Consider the following 27422-nt stretch of genomic DNA (forward strand, 5'->3'; position numbering starts at 1 on the left):
GGCGTTCTGCGAGGTATTTATTGCACCACTGTTTGAGTCAATGACCTGGAATCTAGTCACCCACAAGAGCCGGCCCTTCAGTGAGCTCTCAGAATCCCCCACGGGGAAGAGGGAAGCGAGACCAGCCTCCTCCCCAGCCCGGAGATGCTGGGCAGGAAGCGTGGCATTAGGCATTCAGCACTGCTGAATTCTCACCTGCCAGCAAGAATGATAAATAATTCAAGTGCTGTGGACACAGCTCCAACCAGCGATCAAGGTCATAGGACCACGGGAGACAGCTGTCAGGACAGATGCCAAGGCCCAGCCATGACGCCAAGGATGTCGAAGATGAGAAGGAAGAGAAAGCCCATCCTGGGAAGGGGATGGGGCAGAGGCGGGGACCACACAGCATCTAAGTTATTCCAGGGCTGGCTAGCCTCCAGAGGCCAGGCATCTGCAGAGGGGTCCGTCCCGTCTCTTGGGCTTCCGTTATTCCTCAAAACAGGAAAAGAGACAGCAGACCTGAAAGTACAAAAGACAGAATGGGGGAGGAAAGCTCACAAGTTGAACTCCCCTCCTCACCCACCACCGCTATACCCCCTCCATGATCCTGGAAGCCCATCTACATCAGGCTCCCAAGGAGCATCTCTCGCTGCCATGGATGCCCAATCCTGCCTGTACCACCTGCTACCTGGCTGGCCCTGGGCAAGTCAGTCACTACGCTCCACGGGCCTGAGTTTCCCCATCTGTAAAGTGAGGGGGCTTCCCACTTGCTTTAGACCCTGGATGCTGTGGCCCACCCTCCTCCTCCCCAGCAAGAGAGGGAGCCCCCCCTCCTGGGGTCTTTCCAATTCTGAATTTGTACGGATCACTTCTGTTTTTTATATCCCTGTTATTTCCAGACACCCCATCCCCTGCCCATGACCTTCTCCTGCCCAGCAAACCAGCCCTGGCACCGATACAGCCGCCGTGGACAAGGAAGGAGGTGAGTTTTCTCTCCTACTCTTTGAGGACGAGTGTGATCACAGTAATTACGAGGCCTTTCACGGTGGTTTCCTTTCGAATGGTTTACTTGGTCCCCGGTTCTGCTTGCTTCGCTCTGCATCAGTTCACAGAACACTCCCCTGACCCCTGGAATGACTCAGGTCCACCTCCCTTAGGGCACAGCCATGTTCCCAGCACGTGCCCAGGGCAGTCCAAGATGGGCACCTGCATCAGTCCCAGGTCTTTGCTGTCACAAAAAGGGCCACTGCAGACATCCGGGCCTCTGCCTTTCTGAGGCCTCTCCCTGCACGTTCTCAAAGAATACTTTCCCAGATCCACCTTTTGTTTTCATACGGTCCGATTTCCCCCTATACCCTCCCCTCATCCTCAGCCCAAAAGACATCCTGTGGAACAGAGAATTTCTTTAAAAAGTCAAAAACAAGAGGAAAAAGAGAAAAACAAATTCACGAAGACCGATGACAACACTGAAGAAGCCTGATCTAAGCATGTGCCACGTTCCCCAGCTGTGGCCTCTGACCTCTGTGGAGGAGTTGGGGGTGGGGGAAGTGGGTGGCTTATTCCTGTCTATAATTTTGCTGACCACCCATGTTGATGGTTTTGGGGGCTGCGGCTTCCGCTGACATCGTGACAGTCCCTTGGTATCAGCTGGGCAGGACAATGCATAGGGCACTGGGCTTGAAGTCTGCAAGACCCGAGTTCGAACCCTCCCTCAGACATTTCCTGGCTGTGGGACCCTGAGCAGGTCATTTCACCTCCTCTCAGACTCAGTTTTCTCATCAGTAAAATGGGAATAATAATAGCACCCATCTCCCAGGGCTGTCATGAGGACCAAAGGGGGTGATATGTAAGGAAGAGCTTTACAAACCTGAAGTGCTCTATGAAAGCCGGCTGTGAATTATTACCAGTGTCAGTTCCTATCAGTTTTCCCAGGATTCTCTGCATTCATCTCCCACATCTTTTCTGGTTTTTGTTTTTTTAGGTAATTGGGGTTCAGTGACTTGCCCAGGGTCACACAGCTAGTAAGTGTCAAGTGTTTGGTCTGAGGCCGGATTTGAACTCAGGTCCTCCCGACTTCAGGGCCGGTGCTCTGTCCGGTGTGCCACCTAGCTGCCCCCTCCCACATCTTTTCTTACAGCACAATAACATTCCACCACATCTGTGCCCCACAGTGGGATCCATCATTCCCCAGCTGATGGGCATCCTCCTTTGTCTCCAGGTCTTGGCTAACCCTGAAAACCTGCTGCCCTGAGCAGTTTTTACACTGGCAAAGAGCTGGAAACCGAGGGGAGAGCCCAGCCGGGGGGGATGGGGGAGAATGGCTGCACAGATTACAGCAGGGAAGGAAAAGGAAATGACAAAGGGCACGGTTTCAGAGAAACCTGGGAAGACTCGTCTGAACAGATGCAGAGGGAAGTGAGCAGAACCAGGAGGGCACCAAAGGCCATGACAAGACTGCGTGGAGATAAACAACTGGGGAAGAAGCCTAGGGGCTGATGCATGGGAGGTCAGCCAAGTCAAGGAAAAGACAGAAAATCAACTAATCCAAAGTGAATGGGGTGAAACTACAAAAAAAGATCCTGGCTCCAAAGAAGAAAGAGAAGACGCCCCACCTAACCCCAGCATGAGTCCCCAGGGGGGCGCACGACACATACTTTCAGACATTTTTAATGTATCAGCCAGTTATGCTAATTTTTCCCCTCTAATTTTTCCATTTTTTTTTCCTTTAAAAAATGTTATTTTTGCTATGTGAGACAGCCCATTGGGAGGAAAAGGGAGGAAAATTACGCTGATGTTAAAAAAAAAAAGGAAATATAAAACTTATTTTAAAAATTTTGTCAAACCCTGATCAACACAAGGACCAACCAAGATTCCAAAGGCTCAGGATGAAGAGGCAGCCCAGCGCTCACCAGGAGGAGGGGCCAAGGCAGGGCTGTGTTGCTCGTATCTGTCACAGGGGCTGGGCCGACCTTTCTTTTCCTATGGGGGCTGGGGAGGTGAGAGGGAGAGGATGTCTCTCTGCTTTAGCACCCGGATTCAGAGTCAGAGGTCCTAAATCCAAGCCTCGGCTTTACCACCTGGGTGGTCCTGGGCCAGCCTCTTCACCAGCCTGGGCCTGAGCCCCTTGATCTCTAAGAGGAGGGGGCTGCACCAGATGGCCTTCCCACCTCATGCCAGCTCAGGCTGGCTGCTTCAGGAAAAAGCACAGAATCCAGGGCAGGGAAGGGGTTAACAGCTGGGGCAGCACTGCTGATTTACATGGTGAAGGTTATCTTGGCGAGCAGAGAGGTTAGAAACTATTATTTCTCCAGGAGAGCTTGGCCCAAGTTTACAGTAAAACGCTTGACCGGGCCATAAATCTCTGGCAGCCCAGGATCCAGACGCCCCTGGCTCGTCACTGAGGAGACTGATGCCTCTGCCAGAGCGGGGCCAGAGGGGACATTCATCACTCTCTCATTGGGAGATCCTGACACTCCAGCTTACAGCCTGGAGGGGCAGGTGGGGCAGGGAACCCGACTCACTGCCCTGTGCCCAGGACTGTGCTGAGATAAGAAAGTCAGAGGCAAAAAAGGAAGCAATCCCTATGAGGGTGATGCTGCTTAGGCCAGGAAGACAGGGTGCCTCTGGTAGATAACAACTGTGACCCAGAGAGATGCCAATGCCAAAGGGACATCTGGTTTTAAAAATAAAAACAAAATTTTTCAGCTACAGTCTCCATACTCCACTTTACCCCCTAATTAGTGAACTGCCCAATTTATTCCCTTCTGAAAAGATAAAAGGGCCATCAGCCCCTCTGACAGACTGGGTTCCTTGTGGCCCACAAGCCGTTTGGGTTTTTTGAACACACTCAACAGGAGGAAGATGAAGACCCTGGCATGACTTACGGTCCTCGTCACCCAGCCCAGGTGGGTCCTCTTCACCCGGCCTTGACGGATGCAGCTGTTTGCTTCTGAGTAGTAGTGGGGGTGACCACAGGAGGATAATCCAGCTCAGGGGCATCAAAGAAGTATGCCTGCAGAAAAGGATACCCATGATGGAGAGCACAGGAGAGGAATCTACAGAGGTCACAGAGCTTCAGGGTTAGAAGAGACCGAAGAGGCGGCCTAAGTCAGATCCCACCAAGACAACCCAGCCAGTGTTGTGGTTTGTACTTCCTGCTTATAAGGGAGGATTCTATGGGCGGAGGGGTTGGGGAGAATCAGGTATTGACTAGAAAGTGTCAACCATGTTTAAAAAAAGGTCATCAATAAAACTTGCTTTTTAAAAAAACTGAATGGTCTAAAACCCAGAATCATAAGACTTAAAGCTGGAAGAAACCTTCAAGATTGCCAAGTCCAGGGTCCTTAATTTAGGACACATGAATTTTTTTTAAATTCTGATAATTGAATTTCAGTATAACTGGCCTCCTGTAAAATCCTATATCTTTTATTTTATGTATTTAAAAGCATGATTCTGAGGAGGGGTCCAGAGGCTTCCCCTGACCACCAGAGAAGTCCAGGACTCAGAAAAGGTGAAGACCCCCGGCCCTCAGACAGCCAACCGTCCTGTTTTCCTTAATCACGCTGCCTGCCCCCCACCCCCCATGCCCAGTACCTGCTTTATTATCATAAGGATCAATGGATCAAGACACCCGGTCCAGCCCCTCTTTTGGCAGATGAGGGGACAGAGGCCCAGGGGGGCCAAGCCCTGGGCCCAAGGTCACAGAGGGAAATGTCAGGGTTGGCATTCTGACTCCAAATCCAGAATTCTTTTCCCCAATCCCAGGCTGCCCCCCACAGTTTCCAGGGAGATGTGGAAGGCTCTTAGACCATCTGGTCCAAACTGGCCCTTCAATTTAAAGGTAAGGATCCTGAAGACTGAAGAAAAGGTCTGTCCACAGACACACACAAATCAGCATAAGAGGTCATTTTGAACCCAGATCCCTCACTCCGAGGACTCTTTCCACAGTAGCACCTGGCTCCAAACCCTCCCCTGTGAGCCCGTGTCAGAAAGCTCCAAAGGGGCCAGGGGTGCCCAAGCTGAACGTGAGAGCTGCATGGGACGAGGGATGACCGATGGAGCTGTGATTTCCCTTCACTGGCTCAGTGAGAAGACCCCCTCTCCTGCAGCAGATGGCACCGTCGAGGGTAGCCCAGGGTGGCCACTGGGGGACGAGAACCCATCCACCACACTATTCTACCTGATCCTCGACCTCTGACCTTTGACTCTGGTAAACCTCAGGTTACCAGCATCTCAGGAGCAGCTTTTAAAGAGGGAGAGCCTCTGGGCCTGCCCTGGAGGGGCCAGCATCTTGACAAGGACCTCTCGTGGGTGAGCAAGTGCTGGACAGAGCTGGGGGAGCAGGGCCGCCTCACACCAGTCAGCCAGCAGGGGGCACTGGGAGAACACGCCAAAGGAGGTCTGAGCCCACTAGAGCTCCTCCTCCACAGCTTTCCTTTGGGAAGCCGCCAACAGCGAGGCCTCCTTCCTGCAACGGCTGCTCCTGCATCCTCTGCAAAGATCTACAAAGGAGATCTCCCTGAAGAGGAAAGGCGCCCAGATCTGGAGGAAAAGGACCCGAGTGTGAATCCTGCCTCAGACTCTTACTAGTCCCGGGACTCAGAGTGGGGCTTCTCATCTGTAGAATGAGGCTAACGACGGCGTCTACTTCCCAGGGGCGTTGTGAAGACCAGAAGAGATCACTTCCAGTTTCTCCTGTGGGAGCTTGTTTGTACACAGTGGTTTGCATGTCGTTCCCCCCCCCCATTTGACTGTAAGCTCCTCGAGGGCAGTGCCTCTTTTTGTATCCCCCAGGGCTCAGCACCAGTGCCTGCCACATGATAGGAGCTTAATAAATGTTTAATGACTGCGTAAAGTACCGTGTAAACGCTAGTGATTTTTACCTATGTGACCTTGGGCAAGGGACTTTCCCTCTGCCTCCACGGGCCTGGCTGACTCGTCTGTAAAAGGAGGGGGATGGAGGGGTCTTTTTCACCTCCATGTCTCTCTCCCCACAAGGAAGGAGAGAGGTTCTGGTCCCAGCCACGCTATCACGGGAGCAGGATCTCCCAGGGAGGAAACCTCCTCCCATTCACGAAGACTGCCCACTCATCGGTCACTTTAGAGCAGGCTGGGACCCAAAGAGGACGCAGAGCAGCCTGGGAAGCAGACACCTGCCCAGTGTCATTGGCAGGATCTGAACTCAGGTCTTCCTGACTCCAAGGCCAGCCCTCTATTCTCCACCTCTCACAAAACCAGACCCACAAAACATGCCGAGTATCGGCCACATTCAGGTTGACGTGGGCCAGATACAGGGACAGTGTAGACCCACCCTGGCAGACCCCAGTGGGGGGGTGAACCAAGGCCAGGACTCACAGCTGCTCAGATGAGGGAATTTTAAAAAGTCACACCAGAAAATGAGGGGGCTTCCTCACTTGATCTTAAATGCAAGCAATAATAATGAAGATGATGATAATTAGAGGCAGCTGACTGGTACAGTGGACAGAGTTCCAGGCCTTGAGTCAGAAAGACCTGAGTTCAAATCCAGCCTCAGTCACTAGTAGCTGTATGACTCTGGGTGAGTCACTTAAATCCCACCTCGATCGCTAATCTTGGGCAGCAGCCTCCCATCTGGGGGGGGGTGCCAGCTCTCATGTCCCAGGATCACAAACACCAGCACACTCAACGGTCCCACCTGGGTCCGTGCGACCAGCAGTGACCACGAAGGGGCAGGACCGGCCCTTACCAGGCAGCCCACAGACAGGAGCGTGTGAAGCAGGACGATGGTCACGATGGTGGCGATGGCGATCCTCCGGCTGTCATCACGGACGGCAGGCCAGAACGTCATCACCAGGACGGAGCCCGAAAGGCCCAGGGCAACCGTGACCAGCACCCAGCGCACAGCCTTCTGAGGAATGATCCACAGGACCTGGAGGGAGAACGAGGCACCTGAGGGGGAAGCTGAGGCAGGCGGCGTGAACAAAGGGGGTGTGTGGCTGTGCCCCCGAGATCTCATCAGCTTAGGAATCACCATTCTCAAGAGAGACGAGCCAAACCCGCGCTCGGTCAGGGTGCTTACGCTGGTGCCTGCAGAACCCTTCTCTGGGGCTCCGCGAACCTGCCCGGGGAAAACCAACCCACCCTCCTCAGCTTCACTGACTGCAGTGCAGCACTGCCTTCCGCTGTTCAAAAACACGACTGAGAAAGGGCGCCAGGCTTTGGCGGCACCCAAAACGACTCATCGGGAGCCCCCAGATCGGCTGCCCTCCTGCCACCGGGAGTGGCACCCCTCTCGGCCTCCACCTTCTCATCTGTAAAATGGAATTGGCGATCCTCACAGATCTCTGTCTCTGCCTCTTCCGGGCCTGGAGTGTTCTCCCTGCTGTCTCTCAGAACGCCCGGCAGCCTCCCAGCTCAGGCTCAGCTCAGGAGCCTCCTCTGACGCGAAGCCCTATCTGACCCCCACAGCTGCTAAGGCCTCCCCTCTGCATACATAAGATATACACAGGACGACAGAGGAAACCATTAGATTGAAATGTAGCTGGGTGGCACAGGGGACAGAGCACTATGCTGGAATCAGGAAGACCCAAGTTCAAATCCAGCCTCACATACTTCCTAGCTGTGTGGGCAAGTCACTTCACCTTGTTTGCCTCAGTTTCCTCATCTGTAAAGTAAGCTGCAAAGGAAATGACCAACCACTCTAGTCTCTTCGCCAAGGAAACCCCAAAAAGGATTACGGAGAGTCAGATGTGAGTGAAGTAGCTGAATGACAACGGTAACTAAGCTTTTTTAAAGAGCCCAGGTTAAGAATCTGGCCTTGGAGTCACTAAGACCAGGGTTCAAGTCAGGTCTCAGAAACCTGCTGCTTAGCCGTTAATGGCTCAGGCAGCTCTTCAAGACGGTAACTTGGAGAGGAGGTGCAATCTGCACCAGAGGCTCGGAGGGCAGAAGGGCTTGGGGAACCTCAGGGAAGCTTTCCTCAAGGGGTAGCGGGGCGGCTACGGCATCACAACTCTAACACGTCCTGGCCGTGTGGAACAAAGAACCACAGACGCTGACCTGGAGGGGGCCTCACCCTCACCTGCCTCGGTTTCCTCATCTGTAAAATGAGGCGCGTGAGGAGGCAGTGTTTAAGGTCTCAGCCAGCTCCACAGCTCTGGCTCTAGAAGCTGACTTGTCCAGAGTCACACGAGTAGTAGGGGCAGAGGCGGGTTGACTCGGGCCCTCCCACCTCCACGCCCAGCTCTCCCTGCACTATGCAGTCCACAGGCCGGCTGCCTCCTCACCCAAGGGCCCGACTTACCGCCGTAGGGATGTAGATGAAGAGCGAGTAGCCATAGACACACACAATCTCCAGGAATGAATAGCTGACGATGCTCATCACTCTGCTGTTTCTCCACAGAAGAAAACCCCAGAGGCCGAGAGGGACCAGCCAGGCATAGGCGTAGATGGCCGTGGCTGCAATGGACACTGGGGAAGACACCACAGCTGTCTAAACGCCCCAGTGCATCTCAGCAGTGGCCAGAATGGCCTCCGCCCCAGCGCTCACTGCACCGTCCCATCCACTCACGGGAGGTGGGCACAAGTAAGTAACCGGATTAGCCCAGGGAAGATGCCAGAGGGACGCGTAGCGGGGATGTGGGTAAGCACGTCAATCACAGAGAGCAGACCGCGCTCCCCATGGAAGACAGTGTCCTCTCAGGACAAACAGAGCTGACGGCAATTGTTTTAGCAAATTTATTAAAATGCCCTGGGTACAAATTAACTTTCCTACCATGTTACTGAATGCTTTTCCCGTCTGGGAAATGGGTATTTGAGTTCTCTGATGAATTGCTGGAAATAATGACCAGTGTCCCTTTCTTGTCTAAATAATGTTGCCTTAGCAGCTGAGGTGCTGTTCGATGACTCCTCTGAATGACAGGGGTCCACCTAGAACTTGACCTTTCTCTTCATCCTGAAGCCACAGAAGGCTTGGGAAGGAAGCACTCTGCTGCATTCTCTCCTCTCCCCCCCCCACTCTTCCTCTCCCTCTTCCTCCCTTCTCTCTCTCTCTCTCTCTCCCCCTCTCTCTCCCTCTCTCTCCTCCCTCTCTCTCTTTCTCTGTCTCTCCCTTCTCCTCTCCCCCTCCTCTCTCTCTCTCTCTCTCTCTCTCCCTTCCTCCCTCTCTCCCTCTTTCTTTCTCCCTCTCTCTCTCTCTCCCTCTTTCTTTCTCCCTCTCTGTCTCCCTCCCTCTCTCTCTCTCCCTCCCTTTCTCTCTCCCTCCCTCTCTCCCTCTTTCTTTCTCCCTCTCTCTCTCTCCCTTCCTCTCTCCCTCTTTCTTTCTCCCTCTCTCTCTCCCTCCCTCTCTCTCTCTCTCCCTCCCTTCCTCTCTCCCTCTTTTTTCTCCCTCTCTCCCTCTCTCCCTCTCTTTAGGAGCACAGGTTCACAAACTGAAATGACCCAAGATGTAGCCCACCCTACTTTATATTTTGGGCAGAAGCAGAAGCAAGAGCGGTGGTCACACCAAGTCCGGTTCAGTGTCCAACCAGAGCTGGGACTAGGAGTAGGCAAAGGAGACAACTGTTTAGGCACCACCCTCAGGAGGGGGCACAGTGAAGGGCTGTTTTATAAATGCATGTATTTTTAATGTCGAAAAATCCCAGTCCCTATGGCACAGAGTCAATCAGTCAATCAACAAACATTACACACCTAAGGTATATAAGGAACTGCGCTGAGGCAGTCAAAGTTAAGACACAATCCCAACCTCCATTCAATCAATCAATCAACTAATATTTATTAATCACCTACTCGTACCAGGCACTCTATTAAACGCTGCAAATACAAAGACAAAAATGAAACATTCTGTTACCAATGACAACTTTGGTTTAAATCCCAGTCTGCTGCTTAATTAATGATCTTTTTCAAGCACGTCATAGAGAAGTGGTGGGGAGTAAGGTGTAAGAAGACTGGAAAAGTATGAGTGGGGCTAGGATGTGAAGGGCCTTGAACACCAAGCAGAGGATCTTGTATTGGATTCTGGAGGCAATAGGGAGCCCCGGGGAGTTTACGGAGCAGGGGAGGTGATGTGGTCAGACCTGCACCTTGAGAAGATCACTCTGAATGCCTGGAAGACAAGCACTGCTCCCTATTTGTCTTTGCACCCTCAGCACCTAGCACAGGACCTGACAGTAGTCACTTCATACATAAATGCCGTTCTCGACTCTATGCTCAATAAATGATTTTTGGTTGACCCACTGAGAAATCCTGCTATCCTGGACAAAGGCCTAAAGCCTCCACGGACAAGCCCATGGGCACCCTGACTGCCAAGCCATGCCCAGCACATGCCAGGCTGTGTCCCCACGCTACTGACATTGCCAGCTTTTCTCGTGAGACGTTGCCTCGGCTGCCCCAAATGTGGCTCCACCAACAGCACCCATGCCTCTCTACCCCAGGTAGGCGGATGTCGGCCGACAACACCAACAGCCAGAGTGAGTCCTGACCTTTCCGGAATTCTGGTACATAATGGAAAGTCTTGTCCCCCAAGTGGATAAGGAAGTTGGAGAGATTCCCACTGATGGCGATGGCGAAGACCAGGGTGGCACATATCCAGAAGGGCCCTGTGAAGGAGACGGAGCACAGGGGCAGAGGGGATAAGAGGAGACGCGCCTTCACACTTAGTCACACACACACACACACACACACATACACACGCACAAAGTCAGCACCAGACTTTGGTTGCAAAGATCCTCTTCCCCTCTCCCTGGACTGGCCCAAGACAGAAGAATTTCAGACAAAATCAACACTTGCTTAATGCGATTATCTTTTCAAGGCCAGGTCCTCTATCAGCCATTAGCTGGATTAAAGACTTGTGGGATGAGGGACAGATCTCCAGTAGTCAGTGCCCCACAGAATTCCCACTATAGAACACAGGATGACAGGGCTCTGCTTGGAGGCCTCCAGACACAGGGTGGCTCGATCCAGTTTTAGACAATACCCTAATGGCTTTTCCTTCCATCGGACCTCTATTTACCTCTACAGCATTTCCCCATGCATGCCGACCCAATCAGCATTTATTAAATCTGACAGAGGGTCACAGACACCGGGCCATAAGGGATTCTAGAGGCCACCCAGTCCCCCCTCCTCATTTCACAGAGGAGGAAATGGAGGCCCAATAAAGTGACCTGCCCAGGATCACACAGCTACTACAGTATCCAAGTCAGGATCTGACCTCAGGCCTTCCTGACTCTAAGTCCAGGCCCCAGGTATCTTATATGGACAAGGCCCTGGGGACCTAAAGTCAGAATGGTAAACAGAACCAGGCCCAGGGCCATGAGAAGTGGTAAGGGGTCCCCAGGAAGAGGCTTCTGAGCTGGGCCTTGAAGGAACCTGTGGATTCAGGGCCTCTGGGAGGGAGACCTGCCCCTCGCAGGGAGGGAAGAGAGATCAGCAAATTCGAGGGATGACAGGGCCCTTCCCCTCCAGGCTCCAGGTTCTGGCCTCTGGGGCCAAGCAAGGCAAGGCCAATCCCTCCCACACACAAAAGCCCTTTAAGTATCGAAAGGCATCTCCCAGGCTCAGGCTGTCCCAAGGCTAAACCGGGCTCTGCTTGGCCCCAGAGGCCAGAACCAGGAGCAGCTGGGGAAGAGCATCTGAGCCGCTCTCCTCCAGGGGTCCTCCATCAGCCCCCTCTGGGTCCCCCTCCTCACCATAGGTGACACCACCCACACAACAGACGTAAGCCTGGACTACGCAGCACCCACCATAGAGATCCGGATTGCTTCGGATGTACAGCCTGACAAAGTTTCTCCCAGGGACAGGCAAAACCGAGCCTTTTATCCTGTCGAAGACCTAGAAACAAGACAGTGGAGAAGTGGAGATCAGCGAGGTGACCTAGCACAGGGCCTGACACACAGTAGGCATTTTAAAACTGCCAGCTGGCTGACTGATTCAGGGATGGTGTGAAAAAAGCATTGGCCTGGAATCCAAAGGCCTGGTGTCAAGCCGTGTGAGCTTGGGGAGGTCACTTAACTCCCCGGGGGCTGTGACCTCAATGTCCGTGGACGAGGCACCTGGCAGCCATAAGGGGATTGCAGAAGGGAGAAGAATATCATGTTACAGAAATCTCACGTCTGTTAGGGAATGAGAGGGAGTATTCGTGGCCATGCCACATAATCATGGAAGATGATGACGCTGGCAGCCCAACTCTGGGGTTTCTTTTTGGGAGAATGGAATCTCCTCGGGCCACAAGGCCTGTCTCTCCAGGGATGTCTGCATCCCCAAGAACCTAATAAAAAGGAGAGTACAGAAGGGCCCAGCACCCTGACATACCAGCCAACGGAAGAGGAAATCTAGATGAGATCAATATCTACAAAAGTACAAATCACCCAAAGTAACCAAACGAGAAACTGACAAGCTGCGCGTCCCAAGGTCAGAAAGAGAAACTGACCACGCCGTAAATGAAGCGACACAAGCCACCACCACGTGATGGCGCTCCATACCAGGGGCAATTACTAGCAAATCCATTCGCTAGGATTCTGTCTATACTGCCTTAAGAAGAATCATTCCTTTCTTTTAAGACACATATCATGCTTTTATTAAAGTCACTAGTGTCAGGGCCGCTAGGTGGCACAGTGGATAGAGCACCGGCCCTGCAGTCAGGAGGACCTGAGTTCAAATCTGAACTCAGACACTTGACACTTACTAGCTGTGTGACCCTGGGCAAGTCATTTAACCCCCACTGCCTTGCCAAAAAAAAAAGTCATCAGTGTCGATATGAAAACAATGTATTCTGATTTCTAAAAGTATATTTGAATTTCATTGCATGGGCCCAGACTGAATCAAAACTTTCATAATCGTGGCAGAACCACAGAGTGCTGAGCCTGCAGTCTGGTCACTTCTGGGAAAAAGTATGCTAGCTTAGTGGTGCAGGTAGGGGTATGTGGGTAAATATTTAACAATCAGCTGTCCAGAATTAAAAAAATTTGTCTGACACATTTTTAAAGTTTAATGGGGGGGCGGAGCCAAGATGGCAGAGTGAAAGCAGTGACTTGCTTGAGCTCTCCCCCAAACCCCTCCAAATACTCATAAAAAATGGCTCTAAACAAATTCTGAAGCAGCAGAACCCACAAAAAGACAGAGTGAAACAAATTTCCAGCCCAAGACAACCTGGATGATCGATCAGAAAGGTGTATCACGCCGGGCTGGGAGCACAGCACAGCGCAGGGTTGGCACGCAGGCCGCAGCACACCTGGAGCAGGCCTCAGAGGACTGAATCGCGGGCAGCTGTGAAGGTTTCCAGACTCCTCAATCCAGCAATGCCAAAGACAACTTAGAAGGTGAATGGGAAAAGTCTGTTTCTGTCGGTGCTCAGAGAGGAAGGCAGGGTTTCAGCTCCATTCCCCAAGAGCGCGGCCCTGGGAGGGACAGCTGCTTCCCGAGCTTCCGGCCCACAGACTGAGGGGGAATCCAGTGGCTGATCAGAGAGGGACTGCAGGGATCTCTTTGCCAGTGCTGAGGCAGGAATCTCTTGCTTTGCCCGTGTGTGGATCTGGGTCACAGTTCTGGGTGGCAGTGCTGGGGTGAGGAGGAGCACTGGCGTGGTGGAGCTTGTAGTGGCTGTGGAGAGGAACCCTTCCTCACAGTTACGGGACAGAAAGGAATACTGTGGTCACAGGCCAGGAAAGGAGTAAACACTCACCCTTATCATACCACCTTGGAAGAACTGAAAATTTACAGGTCCTACAAGTATCTCTGAAAGCTACACAAACCCCTGAAGCTTGGGACAGTACACTCTCCACATTGGAAGCAGACTCTTACCTTAACAAAGAGTTTAAAACTCAAGTAATTGGCTGGGATCATGAGCAAGCAGTGCAAAAAGAGTCAGACTATATTATCTTACTTTGGTGAAAAAGAAGATCAAAATATACAACCAGAAGAAGACAACAAAATCAAAGCTCCTACATCCAAAGCCTCCAAGAAAAATATGAATCAGTCCCAGGCCTTGGAAGAGCTCAAAAGGGATTTTGAGAAGCAAGTAAGGGAAGTAGAGGAAAAACTGGGAAGAGAAATGAGAGTGATGCAAGAAAATCATGAAAAACAAGTCAACAGCTTGCTAAAGGAGACCCAAAAAATACTGAAGAAAATAACACCTTAAAAACAGCCTAACCCAAATGGCAAAAGAGGTCCAAAAAGCCAATGAGGAGAAAAATGCCCTAAAAAGAAAAATTGGCCAAATGGAAAAGGAAGTCCAAAAGATTACTGAAGAAAATACTTCCTTAAAAATTAGAATAGAGCAATTGGAAGCTGGTGACTTTATGAGAAATCAAGACACTGTAAAACAAATCCAAAAGAATGAAAAATTAGAAAACAATGTGAAATATCTCATTGGAAAAACAACTGACCTGGAAAATAGATCCAGGAGAGAGAATTTAAAAATTATTGGACTATCTGAAAGCCATGATCAAAAAAAGAGCCTAGACATCATCTTTCAAGAAATTATCAAGGAAAACTGCCCTGATATATAGAACCAGAGGGCAAAATAGAAATTGAAAGAATCCACAGATCTCCTCCTGAAAGAGATCCCCAAAGGAAAACTCCTAGGAATATTGTAGCCAAATTCCAGAGTTCCCAGGTCAAGGAGAAAATATTACAAGCTGCCAGAAGGAAACAATTCAAGTACTGTGGAAACACAATCAGGATAACACAAGATTTAGCAGCTTCTACATTAAAGGACGCAGGGCATGGAATATAATATTCCAGAGGGCAAAGGAGATAGGATTACAACCAAGAATCACCTACCCAGCAAAACTGAGTATAATCCTTCAGGGGAAAAAATGGTCATTCAGTGAAATAGAGGACTTTCAAGCATTCCTGATGAAAAGACCAGAGCTAAACAGAAAATTTGACTTTCAAATACAGGACTCCAGTGGAACATGAAGAGGTAAACAGGAAAGAGAAATCATAAGAGACTTATTAAGATTGAACTGTTTACATTCCTGCATGGAAAGATGATATTTGTAACTCATGAGAATTTTGTCAGTATTAGGGTAGTTGAAGGAAAAAAATTGTATGTATGTACAGATAGATAGATAGAGGGCACAGGGTGAGTTGAAGATTAAGGGGTCATATCTGGAGAATAAAATTAAGGGATGAGAGAGGATGATACTCAGAGAAGAAAGGGAGAGGTAGAATGGGGTAAATTATCTCACAAAAAAAAAACAGAAAAGAAAAGTCTCTCACAGTGGAGGGGAAACAGGGGAAGGTGAGAGGGAATGAGGGAATCTTATTCTCATAGGATTTGGCTTAAGGAGAGAATAACATACACATTCAATTGGGTATGGAAATCTGTCTTACCCTACAGGAAAATAGGGGGAGAAGGGGACAAGAGAGCAGGGGCTGATAGAGAGGAGGGCAGACTGGGAAAGGGGGTAATCAGAAGCAAATACTTCTGAGGAGGGACAGGGTCAAAAGAAAGAATAGAATAAATGGGAGGGCAGGATAGGATTAAGGGAAATAGAGTTAGTTTTTCACAACACAACTACTATGGAAGTGTTTCGCATAACTACACATGTATAACCTAAAAAGTAAATAAATAGATAGATAGATAGATAAATAAATAAATGAAAATTTAAAAAGTTTAATCGGTATTGTTAACATTTTCTCAATCACTTTCTTCAGTTGAAACAATCAACAAAACAATAAATGAAACCTTTGTGATTTCTGAAACATAAATGCTCACACTGGAAACTTAACAGTTAGCTCTCTGGAGCTGAAGGGACTCCAGCATACCCCCTGACTTAAGGACTTGGCACTCTGGGATGACGATGAATCACTCTGGTCCCTGTTATGGCAGCAGGGAGGGATGGCTGCTTCACAGAGGACTGGCCACTAAGTCACAAAGAGTCATCCAAAAAGTTGACATTCAAGGGCGTGATCTCACCCTTGAGTCTGTGCTCTGTCGTCCTGCTGGCTGAGGGAGTCAGGACTCAGAGCCTCTCTCTGGACTCTCCCAAGCATGTGGGAGGGCACCCTCTCCCTGCCCCACAGAAATGGCAAACCAGTCTCCCACTGTGGTGGCCACTGTGTGGGACTGCACTGGGTCTCATTTCTTGGAACGAGTTCATTGGCTTGGACCATCGTGGGTCAAAATCAATCCTTTGTTCTGGGCCACAAAACAGGGTTGCAATTACACAGTCAATTCTATCACCCTTTTCCAGAAAGCCCCAGAGAGCAGCAGAGGTAAGAAGGGACCTGCGGCATGAGCTAGGGGGGTCACAGACAGCACACATTTCAATGGGCCCAAGAAGCAAGTGTCTGCGGTCTCGGCCCCAGCCCCCGGGAGGCAGGGGCGTAACCTCTCAGCCCCAAGAAGGACAGCTGCAGAGAGAAGAGCTACGAGGCCCAGGGTGGCAGGGCCCGGGTCCCAGCCTTCTGGAGGAGTCCCACCACGGCCCCCAGAGAGGGCTGCACCTGCCAGTCTCAGGAGAGAAGAGGAATGGGCAGCACCTGATCCCGGAACAGGGAAACCATCAAGGATTGAGCTAGGACAGCAGCAGACCCCGTGCTCTGCTCTCCACCATGACCAGGAGCAACTTCCCTAGGAACCCCAAGCGCCTCACCTTCCCAGGGGTAGCCAAGTCCTCAGGGTAATGTTCTCAGGTCAGAGTCCTGTGGGTATCTCACCTCACACTGGAGGGCTCACTTCTCTAGTGACTCCCACTTCCATATCCCTTCCATGGGAGAGAGATTTTCAAAGGCTGGAGAAATGCCCAGGGCCCCAAGCAGAAGGTGGGGCTCACCAGGCAGGGAGTCTGGGAGGAGAATCCTGGCAGTTGTCCGGAGGCTAGCATCACCACTGTTTATATTTATGCGTTTGGGGCAATTTTTTGGAGAGAGGGAAAAACAGCTGTCCTATGCCCAGTATGTCCTGTTATCTTGAGGGCTTGTGTGGGAGGGGAGGGGGGGCAATGAACCTCAAGGACGAGAAGTAACAAAGCACCTCACAGATACTGCCTCATCTTCATCTGATCCTCCCGAGAACCCTGAGAGGCAGCTACACTTACTATGCCCACTTTATAGATGGCGACCTGGGGCTGAGAGGTTGAGCACAACATCACCCATCACACAGCCTCACAGCGAGGCAGAATTTGAACTCAGGGCTTCCTCACATCGAGGCAGGAGCTTGTCCAAATTTAGAGTGAGTGAGGTTGGGTCTAAATCCCAGGCTGCCATTTACTACTGGAAAGGAGAAGTCTTTGGTTCCCATGACCCCTTTCCTCCCCTGGGGCACGGTCTCTCTGATCTGGGGAGATCCAGGCGTGAACCACAGCACGGCCGTGATCTGACGTCTCCCAGGGACAGCAATGAGCGGGGCAAAGGGAGCCAGGAGACCAGATGTCCCCCACACTAAATCCAGGCCCCTCAGCGTCCAGGCCATGGGGGACCCAGAGAAAACCCTGAGAGGGCGTCAGGGACAAATGTTATTTTCCCCAAGTTCCAGCAGAAGTGGACCAGTGAAGCAGCTGAGCGTGAGTGGGTACCCTGGGGCGGAGCCGAGTGCAGTCACGTCTAAATTAGGGCTGCTTCTCCTGGGGTCCACACCCCCCCAGGGACTCCAGGAAGCTGGATGGGGAAAGGACAGCTTTATTTTCACTAACCCCTAATGGAAACTGAGCATTTTCCTTTAATTATTCAAAACCATCCTTCTGAGAAAGGCTCCATGGGCTCCCCCAGATCGACTGCCAGAGGGGGCCAGGGCACAAAACTCCTGAAAAATCCTGGTCTAAAGGGGAGCACCGATCATCAGTCTGGCCAGGGCCCTGCCTCTCTTAGGATACCCAACTGTGCCCAAGGTCCACGGCCACTCCCCTAAGCCCCCCCCATACACACACAGACACACACAGCCATAACTAAAGGTAAGAGCAATGCACAAACCTGGTAGGTGTCCACATCAAAGAAGGTCTGGTAGTATTCAAATGTCCAGAAGGGGGAGCTTCTCTTCTGTCCAGCCAGGAGCTGCCAGGGGAGAAATAAGTGTACTCGATGAATGCCCACTTGGGGCTGGGCCCCCTTATTATGGGTCCACTGAATACACAAATATGAAGAAGAAGGGTCCTTGTTCTGGGGTCTGGACCACCTGGGCCAGATCACATGTGTGACCCCAGGCTGGCCTTCCCCCCTTCCTCCCTGCAGCTCTTGGCCCAGCTTTTGTAAAGATGCCCCTCCCAAGCCTCCATTCCCCCAGACTCCTTGGACCGGCAGTCACACAGGAAAGTAACGCATTCAGAGTGAGGCAGGTCCTCAATGGTCCTCAGGCCTACCCCCCTCACTTTAAAGATGAGAGACTGAGGGGAAGTGATCTGGCCAAGGTCCCACAGGAACATCTTTCGTTCTGCCCTTCAAATACTTGAGTCTGCTTCGTCCCCCTAAATCTTCTTTTCTCCAAGCTGAATGTGTGTCTCTAGATGCTTAATTTACACTTAGGGCTAGTGCCTTGTTCCTTTTTCCTAGGGAATGTGAATTTTAAAGGAGAGGCCTGGGATACTTCAGCCAAAAGAATGACTCCCTAAGAGGAGAATTTCAGGTGCTGCCGCAGGAAACAAACGTGAGAAGGTCCAGATAGGGCTGGATTCGACAGCCCCAACTAAGTATAATTCAGTGTTTTAAAACCCAATGGAGGGGCAGCTAGGTGGCGCAGTGGATAGAGCACCGGCCTGGATTCAGGAGGACTTGAGTTCAAATCCAGCCTCAGACATATAGCACTTACTAGCTGTGTGACCCTGGGCAAGTCACTTAACCCCATTGCCTAGCCAAAAATAACCCAACTGAAATGCCAATTGCCCGGGACACACACAGAGCTCTCAGGCCCCACCGTGGCCATCACTGCTACAAGGCAGGGGGGTGGGGGGAGGGATGGCCCTTCTCACCTCGGTCTTATCCGAGTCACTGTGGCTCAGCAGCTCTTCATCCTCCTCCCTCCCCGGGCCTCTTGGGAGGCCCCTCGGGGCGGGGGGCTTCTGACTGGGCTCCTCGATGGTCACAGCCGTGGCATCCGGCGGGGCCGGCAGCAAGTTGGCCGCGTCGCCAAATTCTGCAGAGGAGAACCCAACAGAGAGGGGCATGTCAACTCCGCACTTGGAATCCACAAAAGAGGCTGGGGAGGAGGCGACCTTGCCCAGGCCTGCCTCAGAGTAAGGGGCAAGGACCTCAACTTTGAAAAACTGTGAACAAATCTGATAACAGATTAGAACAGCTGAATTTCCTTCTCCCTCAGCCTCTTCTCCCCTGCCAGACTGTAAGCTCTAGGAAGGCAGGGACCACGTCATGGTCGTTCTGATGTCATCCCCAAACCTAGCCCACCTCCCAGGAGGCAGCTGCATACAGCAGGTGCTCACTAAGAGTATAGTCACTGCTTGTGGGCAGGCTCCGGGTCAGGGTCCTGCAGGCGTGGCTGGAAGGTCCTTACCTTCGAATTTTAAGTCATCGGCAGCTGCCATTCATCCGGCAGGTTCCTGCCCTGTGATCAAAAGGAACAGCTGCAGGGAGGCCTAAATAAAGAAAGGAAGACTTGTTTAAACGACCAAAAGAATCGAAGGACTGGCAAGTTAGAACAGCTGACATCTGGGGAATCCTCTGAAGTTTATAAAATGCCTTCACCAAAATTGCCTTGTGAGGGGGCACTGTTTATCCCCATTTCCCTGCAGAGGAAACTGAGGCACAGAGAGGTCAATCACCTGACCAATCACCCAGCGTGAGGCCAGCTCTGTGCCACGCCGTCCCTAGGCAAGGCACTTGTGCTCACAGGCCCACACCCAGCTCAGTCTCAATTTGGTGCCTGCAAGGCATGCCTAGGTCCCCTGAACCTTGGCCTAGGTCCCACTCCCACCCCAGGCCTCTCTTGGTCCCCTGCCCCAAGCCACACAGCTGTCTCTAGCAGTTATCGAGAAAAAAGAGGCAGACTGCAAAGCGTTGTCAACCCATCAAAGTCCCGTCACATGTGAGGAAACAGGGCCAGAGGAGGCCCAGCCGAAGGTCATCCAATTAGCAGCCAAACCTCCTGGTCTATCATTCAATGTTCTGCCTATTTCTAACCAGAGTCTGAGACCCCCAAGTACTGTCTTTAAAATGAGCACTGGGGGCAGCTAGGTGGCACAGTGGATAGAGCACCGGCCCTGAAGTCAGGAGGACCTGAGTTCAAATCCGGCCTCAGACCAAACACTTGACACTTACTAGCTGTGTGACCCTGGGCAAGTCACTTAACCCCAGTTGCCTAAGAAAATAAAATAAAATAAAATAAAATAAGATAAAATGGGTATCCCAAGGGATTAGATCTCCCATATGCACTGGCCCCTCCTTTCAATACCTACTAAAAATTGTGAGAAGAGGGAAGGAGGCTGAATGAACGAATGTGGTTCAGTCATTTCCAAATCTCTGTGACCCCATTTTGGGGTTTCCTTGGCAGAGATACAGGAGTAGTTTGCCATTTCCTTCGCCAGCTCATTTTCCAGATGAGGAAACTGAGGCAAAGAGGGTTAAGTGACTTGCCTAGGGTCACAAAGCTAGTAAGTGTCTAAGGCCACATTTGAACTCACGAGTCTTCGTGATTCTGGGTCTGGTACTTCGTGCACTATGGCACCACCTAGCTGCCCCCTCAGGATACAAATACAAAAGCAATGACAGTCTCATATTCTAATGGGAAAGAAGAGTAGACTCACCCACCCTGGCCAGCACAATGGCTAAGACTGGATCACAGGTCCAGAAATAAACTGGGGGAGGGGGAGGACACCATAAGGGCAGCAAGAATGAGGCGCGAGGCTGTCTAGGAGATGGCTGGAGAGTAGAGTGAGGGCTGAGGGTGCCACCCACCCCGAATGAACAAGGAAAGAATAACGATAGCTCCCATGACCATCACACTCACTTCAGCAAATGGCATTTCAATGTAACTGGTTTTCTTTGTAATCCTACATGTTTTATTTTATGCATTTAAAAAATATGATGCAGAGAAGGGCTTCACAGGCTTTACCAGACTTCCAAAGGGGGCCACAACACAAGAGAGGTAACAGACTCCTCTTCTGAATGGGCAAAGGGCCACAGTGGCCTGGAATGAGGAGGTCATGGTGGTGGGTGGGGGAGGGGGTGGCGGAGTGCAGGGCAACAACCTTCTAGACTTGAATTTGGAGACCTGGTTGAGTTTCCACATCTGCCATGAATCCCCTGAATGACCTTGGATAGGTCACTTTACTTATCTAGGCCTGTGCTTCCTCCTCTGTAAAATGAAGGGACTGGACTAGATGAAAGAAAGAAAGAAGGAGTCCCCTCCCCGCCAGCTCTGACATCCTGTGCTATGGGGGGGGACCTTGCATCTTTCACAGTCTCTGCTGCTCTGACATCCTAGGCTCTAAGGCCCCTTCCAGCTCCATAGCCCACGTCCTCACAAAACCAGATTCAGAGTTGGAAGGAACCCCAGCAGCCATCTAGCCCGGTCCATACCTTAAAAAGTCCCCCCTATGTAACGCTCCACCCTCTGCCTGAAGACCTCCAATGGGGGGGGCTCAGTACCACAAGGGGCAGAGCTGTCACCAGAGGAGCCCTCGCCACCCCCTAGATGGAAGAGGAACAGACCAGGTGGTTTCTCCTAATCCCTAAACCTAAGGACTTCCCCGGCCCAACCTACAAAACCCACATTATGTCTGGTCTCTAGCTCTCCCTGGGCAGCTGATGATACCTGGGCATCCCCAAGGGCAGAGCTCTGATTGTCTGCATTTCCCCTTCACCAATCCACCTCCTATATCTGTGAAGCACTTAGCCCAGTGCCTGGCACGCAGCAGGTGCTTAATAAATGCTTCTTTCCTCGCTTCCTCTTGGCCACACAAAGCTGTCCTTCCAATTCAGATGTAGCCAACTGAACAGGGAGGCCCAGGCACCAGTGGTGAGGATGCACCAGGAGCTGGGGGGCAGGGAAGGGGCTGTGGTTGGGGGCCACAGAGCTTTCCCAACCTCTCCCGTGAATTCCACTCTTGCCCCCAAAAAGCCTCCACTGTGGAGGGCAGGGCCTGCGGGGCCTTCTCTGCTGAGGCAACTGAACTGAATTCCCGAAGAGGGGCTTGACACCTTGTCAGGAAAGCTGTGGTTTAAGGGGCTTTGGTTTGGGGCTTTTAGCCGAGAGGGATCAAGGAGGGAAAAGCAGAGGAAGTCATGGGGTCATTTCCTCTTCTGTCTTAAGTCAAATTTCCTAATATGTGAAGAACATGGCAGGAGGTGGACTGGAGTGGCGGTTCTTGTCTTTTTTTAAGCCAGTCAACAAGCATTTATTAAGCACTTACTGTATACCGGGCAACTGTGTCCTAGACTCCTCTAGCAGGCTTTAAATATGCAAAATAAAATGCATTCCAAAGCACTCCCGTAATATTGACAGGTATCAAAATATTTTTTAAAAAACAACTTCTCAGCCCCCAGGTTAAGAAGCCATGGAGTGTCTGAGGGTCTCTGAGACCCCTTCCCCTTCTGAACCTGGAGACGGACAAGCTGCAGCTGGCACAATTGGACACTGGGAAGATCACAGAATCTCAGAGATGGAAGGGACCGCCCAGGGTGCTGCCCACACTGGAACAAGGATTGACGCCCCACACTTCCCTAGGGGCCACCTGGCCTTCATCAAAGACCCTGGAGGAGAAGCCCCCCAACTCCCCAGGCAGCCCATTCTGTGGCTGCCCCCTTGGCATAATCATATCCATGAGGCTTACACTAGATTGGGGAAGCCTCATGGTGTCCCAGAGGCCCAGATGAAACCTAACTGCGAATCTTAATTCAATTCAAGAAACGTCATTCTGGACCATAACAGGGGATACACCAAAAATCAAACAGTCCTTGTCCTCAGAGACATGGTCTCCAACCAGGGCCTCATCCAGGGGCCATCCTGGACCAAAGCCACCTCCCCCGCCATCTGTCGGCTCCTACCCGGCCTCCCCCAAGCCTCATACCTTCTCCTGCTGGGAGGAGAGCCTCCTCCAGGAGGCTGGTCCTCAAGGAGGCCCAGGAATAGTCGGACCACCTGCCTACCTCGCCAGGGCTCTCTCCATGCTGGAGTCTCTCCTGGGTTCTCTCGTTCCTCTATGGAGAGCAAACTCTCCTCCCCAGTGAGTCTGAACCCCCTCCCACCACCACCCAAACCCTGCTCTGTCCTGTACGGAGCCACCACTAGTCCAGTCTCCCCCAGTGCTACGCAGCTCTCCTCACCCCATGCTCTGTGCTCTCTGCGATGCCCGTCCCATTATCAACAAGCCAGGTTTCATCTAAACCCTTCCCTTGGTCCATCCTCCACGTTCTGATGCTCCCTGGTAACACAGCCTCACTCCCAGACCACCCTCTGCAGGACTGGCTGCTCCCTCCCTCATCCTCACCCATCAGGCCTGGTGGGCAGTCAGAATGGTCCTTGCTCCCCATTGTCCCTCAGCCAGCATCACTCAGGAACCTCTCCTCCTCCTCGGGCCCGTAGCCAAGCTGGTCACCAGGGCACTGCCCTTCTGCCATCTATGAGTTTGGTGACTGACCAACAGCCTCTCTCCCCCCAGCTCCTGCCCTCACCCTAGGGCCCACATACTGGTGCTCCCTCAAAGACCCTAACCTCCCAGGATCACCGCTTCCTCATTTCCCAGGACCACCCCCTCTGCCCCAGAGACAGCCACCACCCACGAGACCCCCGTCCCCCATTCACAAACTCTGCAATTCTTCATCTGCTCACAATCAGGTGCCATTCCACCTCTTCCTCTGCCTTCCAACACCCAGTCCTGTTCTTCATCACCAGCGTGACCTCCCACCAATCTCCCCCCCCTTCCATCTCAGGCCATGACCCCTGACCAGCTACCCTCCACCTCGACCCCCCCCAGTTCAGCTCTACCTTCAAACATCTGTCCTCTTACTACCGATCACACCTTGCTGAACCCCAACTTTCGGCCACTCCCACCACCTGCGGCTAGGGAAGACCAGGAAACCTGCCAACTGAGTCCCGTACCAATCTACCTCCCACAACCAAGCCTTCTTGCCATGGCTAGGCAATCCTCCCTAAAGGACTTACTCTGGGCCTCTCCACTGACACTAATCCAAATATGTCACCTCTCCCCAAACCTTCCACAGCATCCTCTCCCCTGGAGATGAGAACGTTAACCATCCTCCCCCTGACCCCAAAGGGATTTTCCTAAGCTCTCCCCTCCCCCTCCCTCAATAACATTTACTGGCTCCCTATGACTTCCAGGATCATACTAAACTCCTGCTGGGCACTTCACTCAGATCTCCCATGATGAAGCTACCCTCCCTCCATGCCAGTGCCTTCCCTCTGAAACTGCTCCCAGCCCAAGCAAAAGCAGCTGCCCCCTCCTGAGACGTGAGCTCCCGGAGGGTGGGGCCCTAAGCTCCTATTAGATTATCATTTATTGTTATTGTTATTAAGCACTAATAACAGGGCTTGTGGACAGGCTGCCACAAAGTATATACAAAGTATCTTCTATGCAGAGAAAACACTAATGGTGGGGGGAAGGCTTCTGGAGGAGGGGCCATGGGGGCAGACCCTCCTTGAGAGTTGGGGGGAGAGGGGTATTCTAGGCATGGGGGGGACACAATCCAGGCATACTGGGGGAGGGGGAGGTACCAGGTGCAAAGGGGGCAGGGTTAAGATGGGAAGTCGCTCCCCTAGACCCTGAGCCTCAGTACACTCATCTGTGAAATGGGGATCACCGTGCTCTGCAAACCTGAGGGCCAGCGATTCCATTGATCATCGTTAGTCCTCAAGGAGCTGGTGTGGGAGGGGGCTCCCCTATGCTCCATAACATCTCAGATCCAGACCAGGAAGGTGACTCAGAGACCCTCTAGTTCAATCCTCTCTTCCTACAGATGGGGAAGCTGAGGCACGGAGAAGCGAAATGACCTGCAGGCAGAGCTGGGATTTGAACCCAGGTCCAATGGAGCTGGACTGGATAGTCAGAAGTCCCCCACCCCACCCCTTCCATCCCTCTGGTAAGAACCTGAACTGATCCTGCCAGTGAGAGACGGGAAGTGGAATGGTCACGGCATTCAAGGCCCTGCGTAGCTAAAGGAGGGAAATTGGGGGATTTGGGTCGGGGGCTGCGGGGAGACTCTTGTTCGGAAAGAGGATGGGGGAGGGGTGGGGGCTTGGTCGCTCTTCCTCCCCCCGCGGGGCCCAAACTCTTACCAGGCCAGGCTAGGACTCCGGAGAGAAGGACGGGACGGGGTGGGGGGCGGGGGGCGCGGAGCGGGGGGAGCCTCGGCCTCAGTTCGCTCTGGCTCCGCCTCCACCTCCGGCTCACGCTGCGTGGCGTGGGGCGGGGCAGGGATAAGCCGAGTTTCCTTCTTCCTCCCTCGGTCCTCCACAGCGCACACTGCGCAGGTCTGGGAAAGTAAAGCCACCCCATCCCTCTTGGCCCCGCCCCTCCCGAGGCCGGCCTCTTAAAGAGACTGGAGGCTCGGCCAAGGAGGATCCTACGGACTGGACCGAGGGAGGCGCCCCGCCCCTTGGGAGATATGGGCTCTTAAGGAAACTGTAGCGCACGAACTAGACGTCCTCCTCCCGCCCCGCCCCTCGGGGGAGCCAGAGCCCCACCCCCTCAAGCCATGGATCCCGGAGGACCGAGCTGGAAAAATGGTTCTCCCTGCCCCTCCCCTCTTAAAGAGACAGGCACCCCCACCCCAAGGAGAGGGGAGGAACGAAGCTGGGAACGCCTTCCGCCCCCGCCCCTCCCGAGACCCTGCCTGGAGTAGAAGGCGAAGGGGAGGGGAGGGGAGAGGAGGGTTCCCCGAGCAGGGAGGGGCGTCCCCTGAATGCGGCCTCCTCCACGTGGGCTCCTCCACGTGGGCTAGGAGGAGCCTCAGGGAGCGCCCCCCAATCCTACTGTATCATTTTGACCAAAGAAGAAACTGAGGCCCGGGTCCACGACTTCCTTGGATCGCAGAGTCAGGCAGGATGCGAACCCAGGCCCCCTGACTCCGAATCCAGAGTTATCCAGAACAGCGCTCCCCTTGATGATTCCTACACCCCTTGAAGGAGAAAATTATCATTAGGAAATTATTATTATTTGGTGATTGTTTTTTGGCTGAGAAATATCTGCTCTCTGTTCTCCTTTCACTGATGCTGCTCCATTGAAATGGGGTGTGTGCCCTTCCAAGGAACACATTGGAAAGCACTGAGGGATCCGCTTTCTAGATAGCAGAAAGAAGGGAGAAGGGGCAATGGCCTTGGAGTCAGGAGGAGCTGAGTTCAAATTCGCCACAGGCACTTGACACTTACTAGCTGTGTGACCCCGGGGAAGTCACTTAACCCCTAGTTGCCTCACAAAACAAAAAAAGAAAAAATGGAGAATGCTAAATGTTTAGAAACAATCACAGATGTTAATACTACCCAAAAAAAAGATAGAGAAAAGATCAGCAGGTGTCAACTCCCATGCCTGTTTACCCATCTGTGCAAATCTGTATGAGAATTATCGTTACATGGGTAGGTCCTAGAGGCATCTCAAGTAGCCCCCCAGACAAAGCTATCCCAGGTTCAAGACAGTCTGGGTTTGCATCTACATAGCACACAAGCCCCCAGTGATGGGTTTCCCTTTACTAGTCAGACAGAAGATGGTGAGTTCAAAGCAAAGACTTTGAAATAGTGCAGCAAGAAGAGTATCAATAGAGTATTTTCCCTGTAAGCCTAGGGTTTATTATCCCACAAATGCACGTGTCAAGAGAGACCGGCAACTGAGTCTAGCCCTATAAGTATGTGCAGAGTGCTTGGCTTCATGCCAGTTTAGGGGAGAAAAGGCTAAGCCCCAGTTAAACACACAGAGTCCAGAGGAAAGTGAAGACATGTAGGGAAGCAGGGTGACCAGGATGTAACCCTGGACAGGCTGTTTATACCTCTGTAGGGCCACTGAACCTCTCTGCTCCACTGCTGTTGTTCCTGCTGGTTCTAAAGGACTGCCATTCACAAATACTCCACTGGTCACTGCAGATCACTGCCAGGGACTGCTCCACACATACTGCAGACACAATCTACCTGGAGAGGAGAGCAGTGGTATTCTCACCTCCCTAGAAATGGACATTATGCCTCTTTTAATTCAGCCCAAAATCACACTGGCTTTTTTTTTTTTTGCTAGAGACAGCTCGGGGCCACACACCCTGTGGGGCATTGCTGGGTCCCACATCCCTCTAAGGACAGCCCTGGGCCACATACCCCCTAGGGATAGCCTTTAGTGCCTAGGGATGGCCATATGTGTCTTTGTTTAGCACAGTGCCTGGCAAATAGTAGACGCTTAATAAATGTTTGTTTACTAGAAAAACTTACATGAACTGACACAAAGTGAAATGAGCAGAACCAGGAGAACATTGTACAGTAACAGCAACATTGTATGATGATCAACTGTGGCTGACTTAGCCATTCTCAGCAATACAGTGATCCAAGACAATTCTGAAGGATTGAGGATGAAAAATGCTAT

The 27422-nt window shown here is 52.0% G+C and overlaps 1 protein-coding gene across 2 annotated transcripts; it reads right to left on the reverse strand.

Annotated features, from left to right (window-relative positions):
- On the reverse strand, window positions 1-25318 carry YIPF1 (Yip1 domain family member 1). Of its 2 annotated transcripts, none has more exons than XM_020987816.2 (10): window positions 25142-25318; window positions 19403-19484; window positions 18864-19027; window positions 17872-17952; window positions 11700-11787; window positions 10440-10556; window positions 8264-8430; window positions 6707-6889; window positions 3867-3994; window positions 1-501 (listed from the first exon to the last, which is right to left on the reverse strand). In XM_020987816.2, exons 2-9 carry the CDS (start codon window positions 19431-19433, stop codon window positions 3899-3901), a joined length of 927 nt encoding a protein of 308 aa, XP_020843475.1. In that variant the 5' UTR covers window positions 19434-19484; window positions 25142-25318; the 3' UTR covers window positions 1-501; window positions 3867-3898. The 2 variants fall into 2 exon arrangements, with proteins under 2 accessions (XP_020843475.1, XP_020843476.1); XM_020987817.2 differs by lacking the exon at window positions 25142-25318 and adding an exon at window positions 24681-24837.
- Between the last annotated feature and the right edge of the window lie 2104 nt (window positions 25319-27422).

The sequence above is a fragment of the Phascolarctos cinereus genome, unplaced genomic scaffold, assembly GCF_003287225.1.
Source record: "Phascolarctos cinereus isolate Bilbo 61053 unplaced genomic scaffold, phaCin_HiC Scaffold_5;HRSCAF=322, whole genome shotgun sequence".
Taxonomy (NCBI): Eukaryota; Metazoa; Chordata; class Mammalia; order Diprotodontia; family Phascolarctidae; genus Phascolarctos; species Phascolarctos cinereus.